General features: G+C 40.5%; 1 protein-coding gene and 1 pseudogene across 1 annotated transcript; both read left to right on the plus strand.

Moving 5' to 3' along the window:
- The first annotated feature begins 851 nt into the window (after window positions 1–851).
- Window positions 852–1,796, plus strand: LOC130045796 (olfactory receptor 9I1). The gene has a single exon (XM_056138673.1). The coding sequence runs from the start codon at window positions 852–854 to the stop codon at window positions 1,794–1,796; it is 945 nt and encodes a 314-aa protein (XP_055994648.1).
- Window positions 1,797–11,100: 9,304 nt separating this feature from the next.
- On the plus strand, window positions 11,101–13,449 carry LOC130045711 (olfactory receptor 9I1-like; annotated as a pseudogene).
- The last annotated feature ends 5,760 nt before the right edge of the window (window positions 13,450–19,209 follow it).

Consider the following 19,209-nt stretch of genomic DNA (forward strand, 5'->3'; position numbering starts at 1 on the left):
AACAATATGATTACCACATTAGCATTAGCTAACATTTATACTTTAATCATTGTCATGTTTTATTTGTAGTAAGAACAATTTATAACTACTTTTAGCAACAATGGCCTTAATAATGCAGAAGTATTGGTTTTATCACAGTGATATACATAGTATCTTCAGGACTTATATCTAGAATTGCAAATACATAGCATTAAGGAAAATATATTAATAGCATAAATCTAACAGTTGTTTTATACATAATATACTGAATGATTATAAAAACATGATTGAATATCTAAGTAGACAATGTGCAAAAATAAGGGAATACTGAAAGAAAACATTTAGATCATTTTCAGATTCTTTCAACTTCAAAAGATTTTCATGAAAATAAGAGATTCAAATTGCTGTGAGTGTCCAAAAGGCAAAAACTTAAAGTCAATGTGTAAAAGAAAAAGAATGAAAGTCTGAAAGAAGGATATCAGGTAGAACTACACACAGATGGAGGATCCATAGAACCTGAATAACCAGGTGGAGGAGACATAGTAGACCATTCAGTATCCAATGGAGATTAGAAAAATTGCTCCCTAGATTTTTACCAACCCACATTCTGTGTCTCTTTTCTCCACAGAAATTTCCAAATATAAACCAGAACTAATTTGAAAGTCTAAAAAATACCAGCTCATAGCTCAGCTCCAAAATATACCAGGAAAGAACAGAGATACCCAAGAAGCATCATCCACATTTAAGATTTCTCCATAAATTGGTCCAGAAATATAAACCTAACTTCTACCATAGAGACAAAGACTCCGTCCTTCCATTCTCAAGACTTTGACTTCGTTCCCAGACTCAGAGTACAAGACCACCTTGAATGCATGGCCAAGAATAATCTGACCTCCATAACTGAGTTCATTCTCATAGGCTTCATGGATTACCCCAACTTGGAGATTCCCCTCTTCCTGGTGTTTCTGGCTTTCTACCTAGTCACCCTTCTTGGGAATATGGGCATGGTCATCCTGATTCGAGTCGACACCCAACTGCACACCCCAATGTACTTCTTCCTGAGCCACCTCTCCCTGCTGGATGCCTGCTACACCTCAGTCATCACACCTCAGATCCTGGCCACACTGGCCACAGGTCAGACAGTCATCTCCTATGGCCAATGTGCTGCCCAGTTCTTCTTCTTCACCATCTGTGCAGGCTCAGAGTGTTTCCTGCTGGCAGTGATGGCCTATGACCGCTATGTTGCCATCAGCAACCCACTGCTCTACACAGTAGCTATGAACCCCAGGATCTGCTGGAGTCTGGTGGTGGGAGCCTATGCCTGTGCCATGTCGGGGGCCATCCTACGCACCACGTGTACTTTCACCCTTTCCTTCTGTGATGACAATCAGATCAACTTCTTCTTCTGTGACCTTCCACCACTCTTGAAGCTCTCCTGCAGTGACACCACAAATGCTCAGATTATCATTGTTTTCTTTGGCAACTTCGTGATTTTGGCCAATGCCTTGGTCATCCTGATTTCCTACCTGCTCATCATCAGGGCAATCCTGAGGATGAAATCTTCTGGTGGCAGAGCCAAGACTTTCTCCACCTGTGCCTCCCACCTCACTGCTGTGGCCCTTTTCTTCGGGACCCTCATCTATATGTATTTACGCAGTGGGTCACAAAAATCCCTGGAGGAAGAGAAGGTGGTTTCTGTCTTCTATACTGTAGTCATCCCCATGTTGAACCCACTGATCTACAGCCTGAGAAACAAAGATGTGAAGGCTGCCTTTGGAAAGGTCACTGGTCGATTCCATGTGTCTCAGAGTATGTAAATTTGACTGACGGGAGTTCTGTTTGGGTTCATTTTCCTTCTCTATCAATATATCTTACTAGTTCTGTGTCACCTAAACCAATAAATGTATAGTAGACAGCTGCTACTAGAAACATTTTAAAAAAGTTGCAAGTGAGGTTTAAAAAAATATTTTATTGTTGTTCACAGAAATTCCATGGTACCTTCTTCTTCTTCTCATCTACTTCAGATACATTCTTTAGCAGCCAAGTCTCATGCTATTCTCAGACATCTTAAATTATAGAAGCTTGGGACTCACTGGTCTATCTCACCACATCCCAAGTCTGTTTTCACATATGTATGGCCTGAGTGATGATACAGCAGGTAGGGTGCTTGCCTTGCATGTGGCCAACCCAAGTTCAATTCCCGAAGCCACATGGTCCCTAAGCCCCCCAGCATAGAGCCAGGATGTGGGTCCTGAGCATCACTGGATGTGCCCCCAAAACAAAACAAAACAAAAATTGTTCTCATATATGCCTAGTTTCCTACTCTTTTTCTCTTAAGTTTGCTCCTCTCAGTTTTGCTTTTTGGATATTTGTCAACTTTATAGCTATAATATTATTCCTCATTTAATGCATTGACTCCATCATCAAACTTTAACTATAAACGTGGGAGGAATGTTTCTGGGATTTCTATGCTATTCTATTGTCTGAAATAACTGTTCTTATATGTACTATACTGCTTAGTGTAGCAGGCCTTTGTAATTGGTTTGGTTTTCCTTTGCCAGAATTGCTTTGGCTATTTAAAATTGTTTATGGTTCCTTGGGGCTGGAGTAATAACACAGAGGGTAGGACGTTTGCCTTGCACGCAGCTGACCTGGGTTCAATTCCCAGCATCCCATATGGTCCCCTGAGCACCGTCAGGAGTAATTCCTGAGTGCATGAGCCAAGAGTAACCCCTGTGCATTGCCGGGCATGACACAAAAGGCAAAAAATAAACAAATAAAAAAATAAAAATAATAAAATTGTTTATGGTTCCATACAAATGTTAAGCTATTTTTCTATTTTTTTTGTAAAAAAGTGCAAGGGAAAGACCAGAGAAGTAGTACAGCACTTGGGGTGATGGTCTTGCATGTGGACAACCCGTGTTTGATCACTGCATATGGTCCCCAGGCTTCCTCAGGTATGATCTCTGAGCACTATCAGCAATAAATATTTATTAATTTATTTATTTAAGCCCTAACACAGCTTGGATGTGGCCCAAACCTTTCCCCAGAAATACAAGTGGAATTTAATAGGAATTACACAGAAGATAGTCCTTAATCCCTCTCTTAACCCTAGCTGTCCATCTCTTTTCCACAAAGCAGCATCAGAGTCCCAAATATAAACACTGATGTTAATCAGGGTGAAAAAGGATCCCTGAAGGATTCCATGCTTCAGTCAAGGACCCTTCTATGCCCAGAGAGGTCTAGGAGGTCACATTCCACCCCATAGGAGCAGTCTACGGACAACAGATGATTGCCATGAGCTGTAGAAGGTCAAATTCCTTCGTCAAGCAGAACAGAGTGCATGGTATAATTGATACTTAGAATTTGCCCTAAAATATCAGCCAAAACCCAGAAGCCAACTGAAACCACATCTTTGCTGTGCTCTTTCCTGCTTCCTTCCTTCTGTCTCAGATTTCTTACGTGAGCACTTTTTCTATAAACCATTTACCAAAAAAATCTTTGTTTCTTGTTGCTTTTTTTAACTTAACCAACTCTACTTAGTTCAAGACTAAAAATTAACAATAATAGAAAAACTGATAATGATTATGATTATGTGATTCAATAAGGACCCCATATCTCCCCCACTATGTTACAGAGAGAGGAAATTATAAAAACTATACAATCACTTCTACAAGTTCCACAAGAGATGCCAAATGAAACTATATGGTACTAATACAGAATATGGATGTCAAAGACTATGAAAGATGTGATGGCTAAAATAGCAAGAGAAGCTTGCCCAGAGAAACCGGAAACAGTTCTTTAAGGAAGGTAAACTTAAAAGCTATAGGATAAAGGTTCACAGGAAACATACTGAGAATACTTGCCTGATTCCCACCTGAAACAATGAAATTCTGAGCACACTATATAACTAGGTCTGTCTGAGGCCCAAGGTAAGACTTGACATCCAGTGTAAGTATTGGTGCATTCTGTACTCCTCATTAGGAGTCCTGAGAACTGAGTCACTGCTGACATTTTCACCGACTAACGCAAGAGCAGGACTTTCAAGGCCACTAGCAAAGAAAAACAAGTTCATTTCCAACAGAATCTACAGAAGTGAGGGGGCTGGAGTGGTAGAACAGCCAGTAAAGTGGTTGCCTTGCATGCAACTGACCTGGCTTCTCCCTCAGCACTCTGTATGGTCCCCTGAGCACTGCTAGAAATGATCCCTGATCACAGAACAAGGAGGAAGGAAGCTCTAAGCACTGCTGGGTGTGACCCAAACACCAAAAAGAATGCAGAAACTAAAAATCTACAAATGAATTTAGCTAAAGACTAGAAAGACTTGGGACTGGCCGTTCAATCCCACAAGATCTTGCTTTTGGTCCTCAGATAAATGTGGAGAAGATAATAAGATAATAAATTCCTCTTATAGAGTTTTCTCCTTTAGATTTCTGCCACTGACTTTTCCCTGGAGCTCTGGGTGTTGGCCCAGGTCTCTGTATCTCCCTCAAATTATTTCCAAAAAGGGATTAAGTTGTAAGTATCTTGCTGATTTGCTTAGAAAGAATAAACCTACTAAACTACATTCACATATTTGAGCATGTTGTTTGCTTTGTACAAAATGGTCTTGCAAGAGTTGAATTCAAACCTGAGATGAATCCAGCTGGATTATTCTACCAGGTAATTGAAATATAATTGTGACCTTAGTAAGGCTGAAAGAACACCAGCTCTCAAGTAAGGTTCACAGGAACTAGGAAAGATGAGACTGTGCCACAAATTGACCATTATAATCTATTTTTTGTCTAATGGGATTGTGTCCAGAGTGGAATTCCAGTTTATGTATGAGATGCACAATTAAAATGAGGTCATTTGTTTTAAAAATCTATAGCTATAGTATCCTTGGGTTTAAGTGTCACTAGGTAAATTTTAGAAAATGCTAATAATTTCGTGGGTCAAAGGGGAGATAAAAGAACTTCTTTAGAATAGAATTTCATTGAAAACCACTGTACTATGCTAATTATGGGATTAATCACTGTACTAGAACTTTGGCTTTGGAATAAGACACATCCAAGTTTAAATCAGGCTTCTTTATGAACTGATCTCATGACCATAGCGGGTTACTTAATAATTTAGAGTCTTAGTTTACCCAAGACAAAATAAAGACCGCTATCATAATCACTGTGAAGATTATCTGGGACAACAAAAGAAGAATTCATCCTTCCTTATAGCCAAGTAGTATGTTATTGTGTTTCCTACCACTGTTTCCTACTCCACTTCACTGTTTTTGAGCTCTAAGGTTGTTTTCAAGTCTTGGCTAATGGAAATAAAGCTGCAGTGGATATAGATGCGCATATATATTTTTTTCAAACTAGTGTTTTTATGTTCTTGATACAGTTGCCAAAGAGTGGATTCACTGGATCCTATGGAGGTTTTATTTTCAATTGTTTGAGAAGTCTCCACACTGTTTCTGTCAAGGCTAAACCAGATGGCAGTGCCACCAAAGTGAATGAGACTTCCTTTTATACCACATCCTCTGTCAGTACTGATTGTTTTCAGTCTTTTTGAAGTAGGCCATTCTTACCTTTGTGAGAATGTGTATCTCATTGTTGTTTGAATTTGCATTCCCCTGATAATCAGTGATGAGGAACACGTTTTCATGTGCAAATGACAATCTATATGTCTTCTTGGAGGAAACCTGTGTTTATCGAAATCTATTTTATGAATGGCTGTTTGTTTTGTCATTGAGTTTTGTAAATTCATTATGAACCTTGGCTATTAACCTTTTGTCAGATGTGTGATGTGCAAATATATTCTCTCATTCACTAAGGTGCTTTTTTTTCCCATTGTTTCCTTCACAGTGCAGAAATTTGTCCCATTTATTTCATTTTGCTTCTGTTTTCTTAGCCAATGCATCAAATCATTGAATATGACTTCATGGTATCATGAAAAGTTCTGTGTATTTTTTAATGAATTTTATAGATTCAAGTCTTATGTCAAATACTTTGATCCATTTTGAATTAATTTTTGTGTAGTGTGAGATGGGGATCACATTCCCTTTCTGCATGTGGCTAGCCAGTTTTCAAAATACCATTTGTTGAAGAGATTTTCCTTGCATCACTTCATGTACTCAATGCTTCTGCTATTTACTATCTGTCTGTACATTTGTGGATTTATATATGTCTTTTCTCTCATCTCCTTTCTATTGGTCCGATAGTGCTTTTATTCCAGTACCACACTGTTTTGGTCACTATAACTTCATAATATAGTCAGAGAATTCAATGCCCCCCTCTACTTTTAATATCAAAATAATTTAACTTAAGGAAGTTTTGGGGGCCACCCGAAAGTTTAACACAATTTGTCCAAGTTCTTGAAGAATGTCCTAGAAATTTTCATGGGAGTTGCATTGGGTAAAAAGATCATTTTAACAATATTAACTCTTGCAATCCATGAACATGGAATATGTTCTATTGTATTGTGTCTTCTTGTATTTCTTTTAATAGCGATTTTAATAATATATTGTTTTGTTGATTCCTAGGTATTAAAATAAGTTTTCTTTGAATGAGTATATTATTTTGTTGATTCCTAAGTATTAGATTGGGAGAATCATAATTGTAAATAGGATTTACAATTATTTATTTCTCTTCTCTCTCACTGATTACACATGAAAATGCAATCAGTGAGAGATTGCACATAAAAACACCTGTCTGGCCTTAACAAGCTGTGTTCCCAAATTGCATTTCCCTAAAGATATTAAATAAAAGCCTTGTTTTCACTACAGAAAATGAAGGAATTTTAAAAAATTAAGGAAGGAAAGAAAAAAGGAAGGAAGGAAAAAGAAAGAAGGAAGGACATCAAAAAGAGTGTGTATATTAATTTTGTAGCAAACCTCTTGTGCAAAAAAATAAAAATGGACAGGGGACTGAGTGTTCAGCAGGTAAGGCACTCCACCAACGAGGATTTGATCCCTGGATCCCTGTATGTTCACCAAGACCCACTAGAAATGGTTAGGAAATAGTTTTTCCCCAATATGCACAGACACAGTGCACACCAGGTCTGGGCAGACGTGGGACAAAGGATGATGGGCACAGAGTAAAACCCTCTGGGAGCAGCTGATGGCTGTTCACTTTATTGCCAAATATACACATATTTTATAGAGGGTCTCTGCTTACAAGAAGGTCTAATCACATAAAGTTTAGCATTATTGGCCTATCACCTTTTCTTCTCTGCTTTGCTGCAGTTCAATACCAATCAAGGCTAGATGCTGCAGTTAGGATGACGTACTAAGTGTACGTGACAGTTTCTGTGTCTTTGGAGCATGTGACTAGGAGGCTGAGTGAGGCTCAAGGCCAAACATATGGTGCTGACACCCTGTTCTTGCCAACTTTGCCCAGATATCCCTTCCACCAGGCCTCACTTCAGGACTGCATTGCAAGGTCGGATCTTATCTGCTCCAATGCCCATAGCCATGCTTCAAAGAAATGATTCCTAAAAGCAGAACCAAGAATAAGCCCTAAGCACTGCCAGCTATAGAAAAAAAATTAGGAGGGAGACAAGACCTGGGTCACTTAGTGCTCCAAAATCAAATATAATCCTTTTTTCCAAGAAAGTTAAGTGTTTATCTAATACTCTGTGCTATTTAAAATTTAGAGAAATGGGAGGTCAGAGCAATAGTACAGCAGGTCAAGAGCTTGCCTTGCTGGTAGCCAACCTGGATTTGGTCCCTAGCACCCCATATGATCCCTAAACTCTGCCAGTTGTGATCCCTGAGTGTAGAGCCAGGAGTAAGCCCTGAGCACCTCTGGGTGTGTTCCAAAAACAAACAAGAAATTAATCCAAAAATTAAAAACAAAATTAGAGAAACGAATCAGCAGAAATCATCATTTTTTCCCTACTTTGAGAGCATGCCATGACAGAAAGAGCATAAAAATTGGAGATATAAAAATCTCAAACAAGATGTTGATTCTGTCTTTTCCTGGGTGTGTGGCAAATTGACCATGTTCTTTAACTTCTATGATCCCCAGACAGCACATGAATTAAATATCTATGCATATACACAATTTGAGGAACTGCTATAGAGATCTGAGCTAATGCACAAGTTTGATTTGGAACACAAGTGGAACAAAATCAATGGTCCTATGTATGTTCCCCTATTTCTGCTACCTAACCTTTGTTCTGTACATTGAACCATCTTGTCCCCAAATGAGGAAACCAGAAGGCCTCACCATAAGATGGGCAGAGTTGGGGGTGGAATAATCTCTGGAGGTCTCAAAATTAGATGTATAGGAAGAAATTGAAATTACCAGTTTTTCTTCTTGTGATTTGAAAGAAGTATCTGATTACCTAAAGAACTTCAGGGAGATTTCTTTGATTTTATAACTCATAAAGATGCCAAAAATGCATGGAAGCAACAAAACAATTGATCCTAAGAACAAAATTTGCCGTTAACCACTAGCAATTGGAATCACGGTCTCCTAACTATTGGTAACCTGTCACTGTCACTGTCCTCCCGTTGTTCATCAATTTGCTCAAGCGGGCCAGTAACATTGTGAGACTTGTTACTGTGTTTGGCATATTGAATACGTCACGGGTAGCTTGCCAGGCTTTGCTGACTGGGTGAGATACTCTCAGTAGCTTGCCAGGCTCTCTGAGAGGGATGGCGGCATCAAACTTGGTTTGCCTGGTCAGCCACATGCAAGGCAACCGCCCTACCTGCTGCGCTATCGCTCCAGTCCATGTGGTAACCTAGGCAAATTTTCCATGTGTTTTATTTTCCATATGTTCAGATTTCTAACAAGTAAAAAATAATGTAATTTTAACTGTTTGAAGAACTATTAACAATCAATATCAATAAGAAAATAGATGGGAAACTTCAAAGTCTTCAGTAGAATAATAAGTAAACTGTAACATAAGTATAGCAAGAATGACAATAAAAATCTTAGTATCTGAAAATGTATATTTACATTTATTACTAGGAAAAATCATTAAAAAATACAAATGAAAAAGAAAAAGGTCAGGGCTGGAGCGATAGCACAGCGGATAGGGCGTTTGCCTTGCACGTGGCCGACCTGGGTTCGATTCCCAGCATCCCACATGGTCCCCCGAGTATCACCAGGAGTAATTCCTGAGTACATGAGCCAGGAGTAACTCCTGTACAATGCTGGGTGTGACCCAAAAAGCAAAAAAAAAAAAAAGTCATATTTATGGTACAGGATCATGTATGTAAGTTTAAGAAAAGCAAACTTACTCATATTTTTAAAATACAATTCACAAATATGTATTTTTTAAGCACACAGTTCTGAACTAATGAGGAAAGTTATATATTTCACATGTATAAGAATAAAAACCAATGAAGATCAGTTGGAGACATGGGGAACATAGGAGTAAAAATAATGAAAAAGAAAGAAAAATGGCATTTTCTGATAAATAACAATAACCAGGCTTATCAGGAACTAGGAAAAATTTCTAAAACAAATTTTATTTCAAATTCTCACAATTTTATGAAGTTTTTTTAAGAAATTTCTTTTTATTAATTTTTTGGTTTGGGGTTTTATTTGGGGGCCACACCCAACTGTGATCAGGGGTCATTCCTGGTGGGATTTGGGGGATCATATGGGTTGCTGGTTAGAACCCAGGTTAGGAGCATGCAAGCCAAGCACCTTACCTACTAATTTTATCTCCAGCCCACAATTTTATATTTAACTGACTAAATCAATTGAAGTAGTATCTGAAAATGTTAATATACTTGATAATTTTTATCCAAAGTTTGTACCATTAACATAGCACAGATAAGAAATATCCTTTCAATATCCTCAGACATTCACAAAAGGATTCTGAGATTCAAATTTAATGACCATATTATCAAGTGCTGCTATTTTCAGAACAGAATGTCAAGCCCACAGAAAAGCAGCAAAATTAGAAGATTCTTCAGCTAGATAGTATCTAGAGATAGAAAATATGTGATCTGACCTTACCAAGTAGCTCTCTCATACTCAGTCTATGCTGGGGGGGAGGGAACACTAATGGGAAGCCATGTTATACATGACATGACAAGGTTTTCCTCCCACTTTTGTGTCATGAATAGACTGCAAACTGTCACAACACAAGGTTAAGATGGCATAGAATGAAGTCACCAAAAATTATCATTTTACCGATGTAATCAATATATAATGAATATACAACACTGGTTAGTTTAAGATACACTGTCAGGTTGGTTTCACACACACACACACACACACACACACACACACATACATACCTATAACTGTTTCACTATCTAACAGCTCTAGCAGTCAATAATAATGTCTTCTTTGTGGTGAAAATATTCAATATTGATCTCTTAGCAATTGGAAGTTTATAACACAGTGTAGATAATATTGACATGGCTGTGCATTAGCTCTGTGGAATATATCTAGTAGTGGCAAGTTTGCATCCCGAAATAAAATACCTGATCAATTGAACTACAAAATTGCTAAGTAAAAGGTGAGTAATTATCTATTAAGAACTTATGCATATATGTATATATACATATACATATATGATATATCTCGAAAAATATTTTGATGAGACTTATTATCACTGACTTTGCAAGAGTCTAACTAAAGATGAAATGTTACTCAATATCTCCCACCATCTTCAAGTTCTCCATGACAAGAAAGGATATGAACTATTGTGTCTGAAGAGGGTAAAACTTAAACCAATTGTGGAAGTCAGAGTGAGACTGCAGGCCAAAAAGTGGGTAGGAAGGTAGAACATCCTCAGATAAAGGCTCCCACAGAAACTGGATGACCATGTGGAATCTGCACAGGAGAGCATTCGATAACTGATGAGGAATAGAACACATGCTCACTAGATTCTTTCCAACCCACACTCTGTGTCTCTTTTCTCCACAGAAATTTCCAAATATGAACCAGAACTAATTTGAATTAAAAAGAAAAAAAAGTACCAGCTCACAGTTCTGCTCCAAAATATACCAGAAAAGAACAGAGATACCCAAGAAGCATCATCCACATTTAAGATTTCTCCATAAATTGGTCCAGAAATATAAACCTAACTTCTACCATAGAGACAAAGACTCCATCCTTCCATTCTCAAGACTTTGACATCATTCCCAGACTCAGAGCACAAGACCACCTTGAATGCATGGCCAAGAATAATCTGATCTCCATAACTGAGTTCATTCTCATAGGCTTTACAGATTACCCCAACTTGGAAATTCCCCTCTTCCTGGTGTTTCTGGCTTTCTACCTAGTCACCTTTCTCAGGAACATGGGCATGGTCATTCTGATTCAAGTCGACAATCCAACTGCATACCCCAATGTACTTCTTCCTGAGCCACCTCTCCCTGCTGGATGCCTACTACACCTCAGTCATCACCCCTCAGATCCTGGCCACACTGGCCACAGGTCAGACAGTCATTTCCTATGGCCAGTGTGCTGCCCAGTTCTTCTTCACCATCTGTGCAGGCTCAGAGCGTTTCCTGCTGGCAGTGATGGCCTATGACCGCTATGTTGCCATCAGCAACCCACTGCTCTACACAGTAGCTATGAACCCCAGGATCTGCTGGAATCTGGTAGTGGGATCCTATGCCTGTGTCATGTCAGGGGCCATTTGTAAAGTTTGCTCAGTGCAGATGAAACAGTGACATTCCCATAATCAAAGATCACCCTGCCCCCAGGGTGGGAGACAGGACTTATGGCCCACCTAGTGACAGGAAAGCTCCAGGCTACATTCCCTGCTTCCTCTCATCATCCCTTATAGATAACAGGCCAAGTCAGACCAAGCATGCAGGTTACACTGGTCTTTGATCTCTTCTCCCTTTTCCCACCAAGAATAGTCAAAAGCCCCCTTAGTCTCTCCCAGGGCTCAGCTCTTGCCCAGCCTCATCAGAGGTTGGTAGAGTTCCATCAGGGAGTGCACCCCAATAAACTTCTCTTATTTCCTTCACTTCTACTTGTCTCTTTCTCACTTTCTGTGCCGGCTGAGGTCAGCAATCTATCACTTCTGTGATGACAATCAGATCAACTTCTTCTGTGACCCTCTTTTAAAAAAAAAAAAATAATAATGTAGGAGTACTGCTATTTGTTCAACCATTGATTAAGCTGATAGAATTGGGCATGAACTCCACATTACTTTTTTATTTTATTGTATCACCGTGAGATAGAGTTACAAACCTTTCATGTTTGAGATTCAGTCGTATAATGATGGAACACCCATCCCTCCACCAGTACACACTCTCCACCTCCAATGTCCCCAGTATCCCTGCCTCCCCCCCCCCACCTCGATATCCCAGTCCTCACCCTGCTTCTATGGCAGACAATCTCCCGAATACTCTCTCTCATTTTGGGCATTGTGTTTTGCTCAGAGTTACCCACCACCGTTCAAGACAGGGGCAGACGCTAAATAATTTATTTTCCATTGCTCATTTTGAATATCATGAGAACTCATGTGGCCGTGATTGTAAATGTAAATTTCCAGATTGTGAATGGTTGGGTTCCAGAGACATCTCTGTATGGCACTAATCCATTTTGGGATTCAATTGAAAATCTCTGGGCCAGGGCTGTTGGTGTGCTAAGATGGCGCCCGAAGGCAAATTGTGGGTGTGACAGCCAGTCTTCGGGACAGGCAGGGACCCGGGGAGAGACAGCCCAGGTCCTCTGCTGCTATGTGGCCTGGAGATTTAGTCCTAGAACCCGCATATTGAATGCCTTGCTTGTGGAAGCTCTTGGTCACCAGGATTCCATCTACAGTAGGTGGGAAGACTGCATCTGCTCCATCTGGGGATATTGGCCCGATATGGGGCCTGGAGAGGACACTGACACTGTGGTGTCTTGACCTTCCACCACTCTTGAAGATCTCCTGCAGTGACACCACAAATGCTCAGATTATCATAGTTTATTTTGTGATTGGGCTGGAGCAATAGCACAGTGGGTAGGGTGTTTGCCTTGCACGCAGCCAACATGGCTGACCCAAGTTCGATTCCTCCACCCAGCTCAGAGAGCCCCTCTCGGAGAGCTACCAAGAGTATCTCGCCCGCACCGCAAAGCCTGGCAAGCTATCCGTGACGTATTTCATATGTCAAACACAGTAACAATAAGTCTCACAATGGAGATGTTACTGGGCCCGCTTGAGAAAATCGATGAACAATGGGAGGACAGTGACAGTGAATTTTGTGTTTTTGGTCAATGCCTTGGTCATCCTGATTTCCTACCTGCTCATCATCAGGGCCATCCTGAGGATGAAATCTTCTGGTGGCAGAGCCAAAACTTTCTCTACCTGTGCCTCCCACCTGACTGCTGTGGCCCTTTACTTCGTCTATATGAATCTACGCAGTGGGTCACAAAACTCCCTGGAGGAAGTAAAGGTGGTGTCTGTCTTCTATCCTGTAGTCATCCCATGTTGAATCCACTGATTTACAGCCTGAGAAGTAAGAATGTGAAGGCTGCCTTTGGAAAGGTCACTGGTCGACTCCAGGAATCCCACAGCCTATAAAGCTGAGTGAGAGGAACTTTCCTTTTAGTTCATTTTCTGCCATAAGAGTATGTCATAAATAGACATCAGCACTCTATGTTCTCTCTACACACAAGCACAAAGACAGATAGGTACCATAATATAATATAAAGAATGACAAATGCAGTAAAACTGTGTTTATGTGCTTACTACTTACTATACTTACTCAGCATAGTGCTTAGTACTTGCCCCCTTTCTCCCACCTCTAATGTACATTCCTCAGTACCCAGAAAGCTTCAAGATCATAATTTACAGACCCTCAGAGGTCCACAGATTATCTTGTTTCAGTTTCTCTTATTTCAGTCCAACTTTCTGCAAACTTGCTTGGGTTTCCCATTCTTTTCCTCTCTTTTCTTGCTCAATTCAATATTGCTTCTGTCTATTTCCAGAAATCATTTACCCCACAGAAGACTCTTAACTCTATTGCTCTATTGTCATAACTTAATTTACCAAATAAATTATAATTTGTGTCTATTTTCACATTTTCTGTTTTGTTCAATTGTCCTCTTGCTTGTTTTGTTTGTTTGGGGGTTTTTTTTGCCAGTGTTATTCTGCTTTGATTACCATACAGTTGTATTACACATTGAAATCAGCAAGTAGGATGCCTCCAGCTTTGTTTCCCTTTCTTGGATTTGTTTCCCTTGTTTGGGTATCTTCTGTGGTTCCAAACAAATTTTAAAGTTGTGTTTTCTACTTCTAGTTTTTAAAAAGTCATTTAATTTTATAGGAATTGCACGGAGGCTAATCTTTTTTTGGTTTTTTTTTGTAATATTTTCATCGAAGTAACATTGCATTGCATTATATATGTTTCATGTATGCAGTACTATCAATCAAATTCTGGAGCAAAATAATAATAAATAATAATTTATAATGATTTGATAAAAAATATAAAGCAACAAAACGGGAGACTAACACCCAGGAAGGGCTCAGATTAGTACCAGGAATTTTGCTCCATGACTTGAAGGCCAGCCACATGTGCTAGGTGAGAAGGAAGCTCAGATAGAGAAGAGAGCACCAAATAAAGGGTGTTGTGAAGACCCTCCCAGGGTGGGAGAGACATGCTAAAAGTGGTCTATAGACCAAACATGACTGCCACTCAATGCCTCTCTGGCAAAACACAGTACCCAAAAGAAGAGAGAGAGAACAGGGAGGAATGCCCTGCCACAGCGGCAGGGTGGGACGGGGGGGGGGGGGGGAGGATGGGGGGTCGGAGGGATGATAGGACCCGTGGTGGGGGAGGATGGGCACTGGTGGAGGGATGGGTACTTGATCATTGTATAACTGAAACCCAAGCACAAAAATTTGTGAGTCTATAAGTATACTTCATGGTGTTTCACTAATAAAAAAAATGATAAATAAAAAAAAATTTTAAAAAAAATAATAATTTGATAAAAATAATAAGGACATTTTCTGAGTTTTAGAGAAGCCAGTCTTTTTTTTTTCTTTTTGGGTCATACCCAGAGATGCACAGGGGTTGCTCCTGCCTCTGCACTCAGGAATCACTCCTGGCAGTGCTTGGGGGACCATATGGGATGCTGGGAATCAAGTCCAGGTCAGCCTCGTGCAAGGCAAATGCCCTAACTGCTGTACTATCACTCCAGCCCCAAAGCCAGTCCATCTTTTCACACTCTCTTACTGCCTCCACTCCACATGTTGGCATCAGAAGCTCTGATATAAAAAAAAGAATAAACAGCCTCAGAGAGAGAGAGAGAGAGAGAGAGAGAGAATGTCTGCCATAGAGGCAGGCTGTGGGGGAAGGGAGGGGGATGATGGGAGGGAAACTGGGGGCACTGGTGCTGGGAAATGTACATTGGTGGAGGGGTGGGTGTTGGAACACTGTACAACTGAAACCTAATAATGAACAGCTTTGTAAGGGCCTATCTCACGGTGAGTCCATAATAAAAAAAACCATTAAACAAAAAAACTCTGAAATCAATCAAGAATATCCTCTCATTGGTTGGAGAAATGGTACAGCGGGAAGGGCATTTGCTTTGCACAAAGCCAACCCTGGGTTCAATCCCCAGCATCCCCTATGGTCCCCCAAATACTGCCAGGTGTAATTCCTGAGTGTAAAGCCAGGAGTAACCCCTGAACTTCGCCAGGTATAGCCCCAAAACAAAAACATAAACAAACAACAACAACAGAAAGGAGCATCCTGCAACATCGCGGATCAGTGCAGTTACCTGAGGCTGCTGTGACTATGAGCTGGAAACAGCTCATAAGCAATGTCTTTTCTGGAACATTACCTTCAGTCAAAGATCCAGCTTCTGCCAGAGAGACCTAGGCGTCTCTCCACCCCAAAGGAGCAGTCTACAATCAACAGATAATTGCCAAGGACTGCAAAAGGCAAACTCTTTGCTCTGAGAAGAACTGTATGTATGCGTGGTATAATTGCTACTTAGGAGCAGCCCTAAATAATGGGCCAACACAAACCACTTCTTTCCTGCTTGCTTCCCTCCATTTCAGATTTCTTTATTTTTTTTCCAAGCCAGATTGTGTCCGGCTTTATGGAGATAATTAAAGACCTTTCGTAAAACATCATGGTAGTTCATGTAGGACATGGACAGGAGATCATAAACATAGACTCCAACTCTCAAACTCCCTTCTTCGATGAACTACCAAAATGAGAAAGCCACAAGAAAGCCCACAGAGTCTTCCTCTGGTGCTCTGTATGGGGAAAATGTTCAGTGAGGGTTGACATTCTACATTTAGCATATGGTTTAGCAACTCCTCACAAGCCAATCCTGACCAGCAGGAAATGAAATGAAATGGCAGAATTTTCCATCTGAATATGCAAAGAAAGAAAGAAAGAAAGAGAGAAAGATAAAAAGAAAGAGAGAGAGAGAGAGGCTGGAGCGATAGCACAGCGAGTAGGGCATTTGCCTTACACATGGCCAATGACCAGGGTTCTATTTCCACCATCCTATATGGTCCCCCGAGCACCGCCAGGAGTAAATCCTGAGTGCAGAGCTAGGAGTAACCCCTGAGCATTGCCAGGTGTGATCCAAAAAGAAAAAACAAAACAAAATAAAAACAGAAGTGATCCTTGAGCACAGAGCTAGAAGTAAACTCTAAGTACCACAGGTTGTAGCCCAAAATGAAAGAACAACTAGTAGGGAAAGTTGTTTTCTGCCCCCAGGTGAATTCAGCTTTGGAGACATTCTATTAGTGACACATATGCCCTTCCCCAAAGAAACAGCAATGAAATGTTTTCGATGCCAACAACACAGCGCGTGCACGTGTGTGTGTGTGTGTGTGTGTGTGTGTGTGTGTGTGTGTGTGTGTGGTTTTTCTGGAACATACCCGGTGATGGACGGGAGTTATTCCTGGCTCTGCACTAATGAATTACTCCTGGCGATGCTCAAGGGACCACATAGAATGCCAAATATCAAACTCAGGTTAGCTGCTTCAAAGCAAGTACCCTACCCATTGCAGCTTTTCTTTTTAAGTTAAATATATATATATGTTTATAAAACTTGATAAAAAATTAAGATTTCAAATTGTACAGTCACCAAAAATATACACATTATCAAAATTGCACACATAGCACTTGGCATCCCCAGCACCTGCTGCTTTCTGTGCCAAGTCTGTTAAGTCATCTATGTTTTCTGTGGGGCTGTTCCTATCCCTGCAAATGCCAGCTTCTCCCTTTATTCCTTTGGGTACTTTCCTTGCAGGGGCCTTCTTAGGCTTGGACTTTGGTAGCAATAATTGGGAAAGAAAAAAAACTTATGAATCTTCTCTGTGCCTGATTCTCACCTTGATCTTATGAAAGACTGGAACTTCTCTTCAGTCTTTCTCTTTGTGGCAAGGGTGCCCAGACATAGGTGCTAGACACAAGGAGACAGCCAAGCGCAGGCCTTTATCGATCCAGAGGTCATTCTCAGCTTTGGTTTGACCCCCAGGACAACTTCCGTCTGAGAGAACTCAGAATCTCTACCCCTATCTACACAGTGGAATACTATGCAGCTGTTAGGAAAGATGAGGTCATGAAATTTGCATATAAGTGGATGGATGTGGAGAGTATCATGCTAAGTGAAATGAGTCAGAAAGAGAAGGACAGATATAGAAGGACTGCATTCATTTGTGGAATATAAAATTACATAATATGAGACTGACACCCAAGGACAGTAGACACAAGGACCAGGAATATTGCTCCATGGTTGGAAGCCTGCCTCATGAGCTGGGGGAGAAGGCAGCTGGGATAGAGAAAGGATCACTAAGTCAATGTTGGTTGGAGGGATCACTCAAGATGGGATATGTGTGCTGATAGTAGATAAAGGACCAAACATGTTGTCCTCTCAGTATCTGTGGTATTGCAAACCATAATACCCATAAGTAGAGAGAGAGTCACTGTCACTGTCCTCCCATTGTTCATCAATTTACTCGAGCGGGCCCAGTAACGTCTCCATTGTGACAAATGTTACTGTGTTTGGCATATCGAATATGTCACGAGTAGCTTGCCAGGCTTTGCCGTGAGGGCGAGATACTCTTGCTAGCTTGCCAGGCTCTCCAAGAGGGGCAGAGGAATCGAACTCGGGTCGGCCAAGTTGGCCGCTTGCAAGGCAAACATACTACCCGCTGTGCTATCGCTCCAGCCCAGAGAGAGAGTAGGAGAGAAATATTCTGCCATACAGGCAGAGGAGGAAGGGTGGGATGAGGGAGTTCGTACTGGGGACTTTGGTAGTGTATGCTGTGTTAGGGCACGGATCGAGATCTCCCTCTATTGAGAAAGAGACTCCAGAGACTGCAAACAGCAAGCAGGGTTTATTGTAAGACTGGCTAGCCAGGGTTCAATCACCTACACAGACATGCAGGATCGGTCGGTTGGGTAAAGACATCGAGCTTTTCCAAAGGAGATCTTATATAGGCCTTCACCGACCATCACAGAGAGCCTGCACATTTCATAGCCAATAGATTTGTAATAACAAATACTTTCCTAACCAATCCAATTAAGGGTACATCACTTCTTAGCCTATAGTTTAAATATCAGCATTTGCGTCAGCGCTTAGGAACATCCTGGTTTTTAGGGCAGTCCTGGGTCTTGCAACATGGGTCTTGTGAGAGACATCTGGTTATCTGGTCTGACCCTCACCCTTCTTGTGACTTGCAACTCGAGTACCTATATCTGAATTCCTTGCTCAGGGGCAGAAAAACCAGTTATTTTGCAATGCGGGTTCCTGTTAAGCTAAACTAAATTAATTCTGGTGGTCCATTTTGGGCCTGTCACTCACATGCTGAAGAGATGGATGGGTGTTCGATCATTATATGACTGAAACTCAAACATGAAAGTTTTGTAACTATAGCTTATTTAATTTTTTTAAAAATTGGGGAAAACAAAGAAAATCTCTATCTCTTCATCATTTTTATTTTTCATAGTTCCAATCCAAGACATAGTTCTTCCCAAAAGTCTAAATAAGACTTCTCTGCCAATTGTTCACCGAGGATAACAAAAACAATGATAGTTATATAAACCATCAAAGAACTCCAGGTCCCACCAAACAAGTCACAGGAGGGAGGTTATAAATACTTTACGATCACCTACTTCCAGCTGTGCTAGAAGAATATTTTCATCACTGGCATGTTCTCTCTCCTTTTCCTCTATCTCATAACAAAAGCCACTCTATCCACTCCAGAAAATGTTTTTAATACATAACCACCACACATTATTTCAATACATATTTAATTATAGGTAGTGATAGTAATATTGAAAAACACATTGGAAGCTAGAATTTCCCATGC

Source organism: Sorex fumeus, unplaced genomic scaffold, assembly GCF_029834395.1.
Source record: "Sorex fumeus unplaced genomic scaffold, SorFum_2.1 ptg000007l, whole genome shotgun sequence".
Lineage (NCBI taxonomy): Eukaryota > Metazoa > Chordata > Mammalia > Eulipotyphla > Soricidae > Sorex > Sorex fumeus.

Bases quoted from the DNA above. Each gene is read 5' to 3' on its own strand.
- LOC130045796 (XM_056138673.1), top strand. From the start codon at position 852: ATGGCCAAGAATAATCTGACCTCCATAACTGAGTTCATTCTCATAGGC.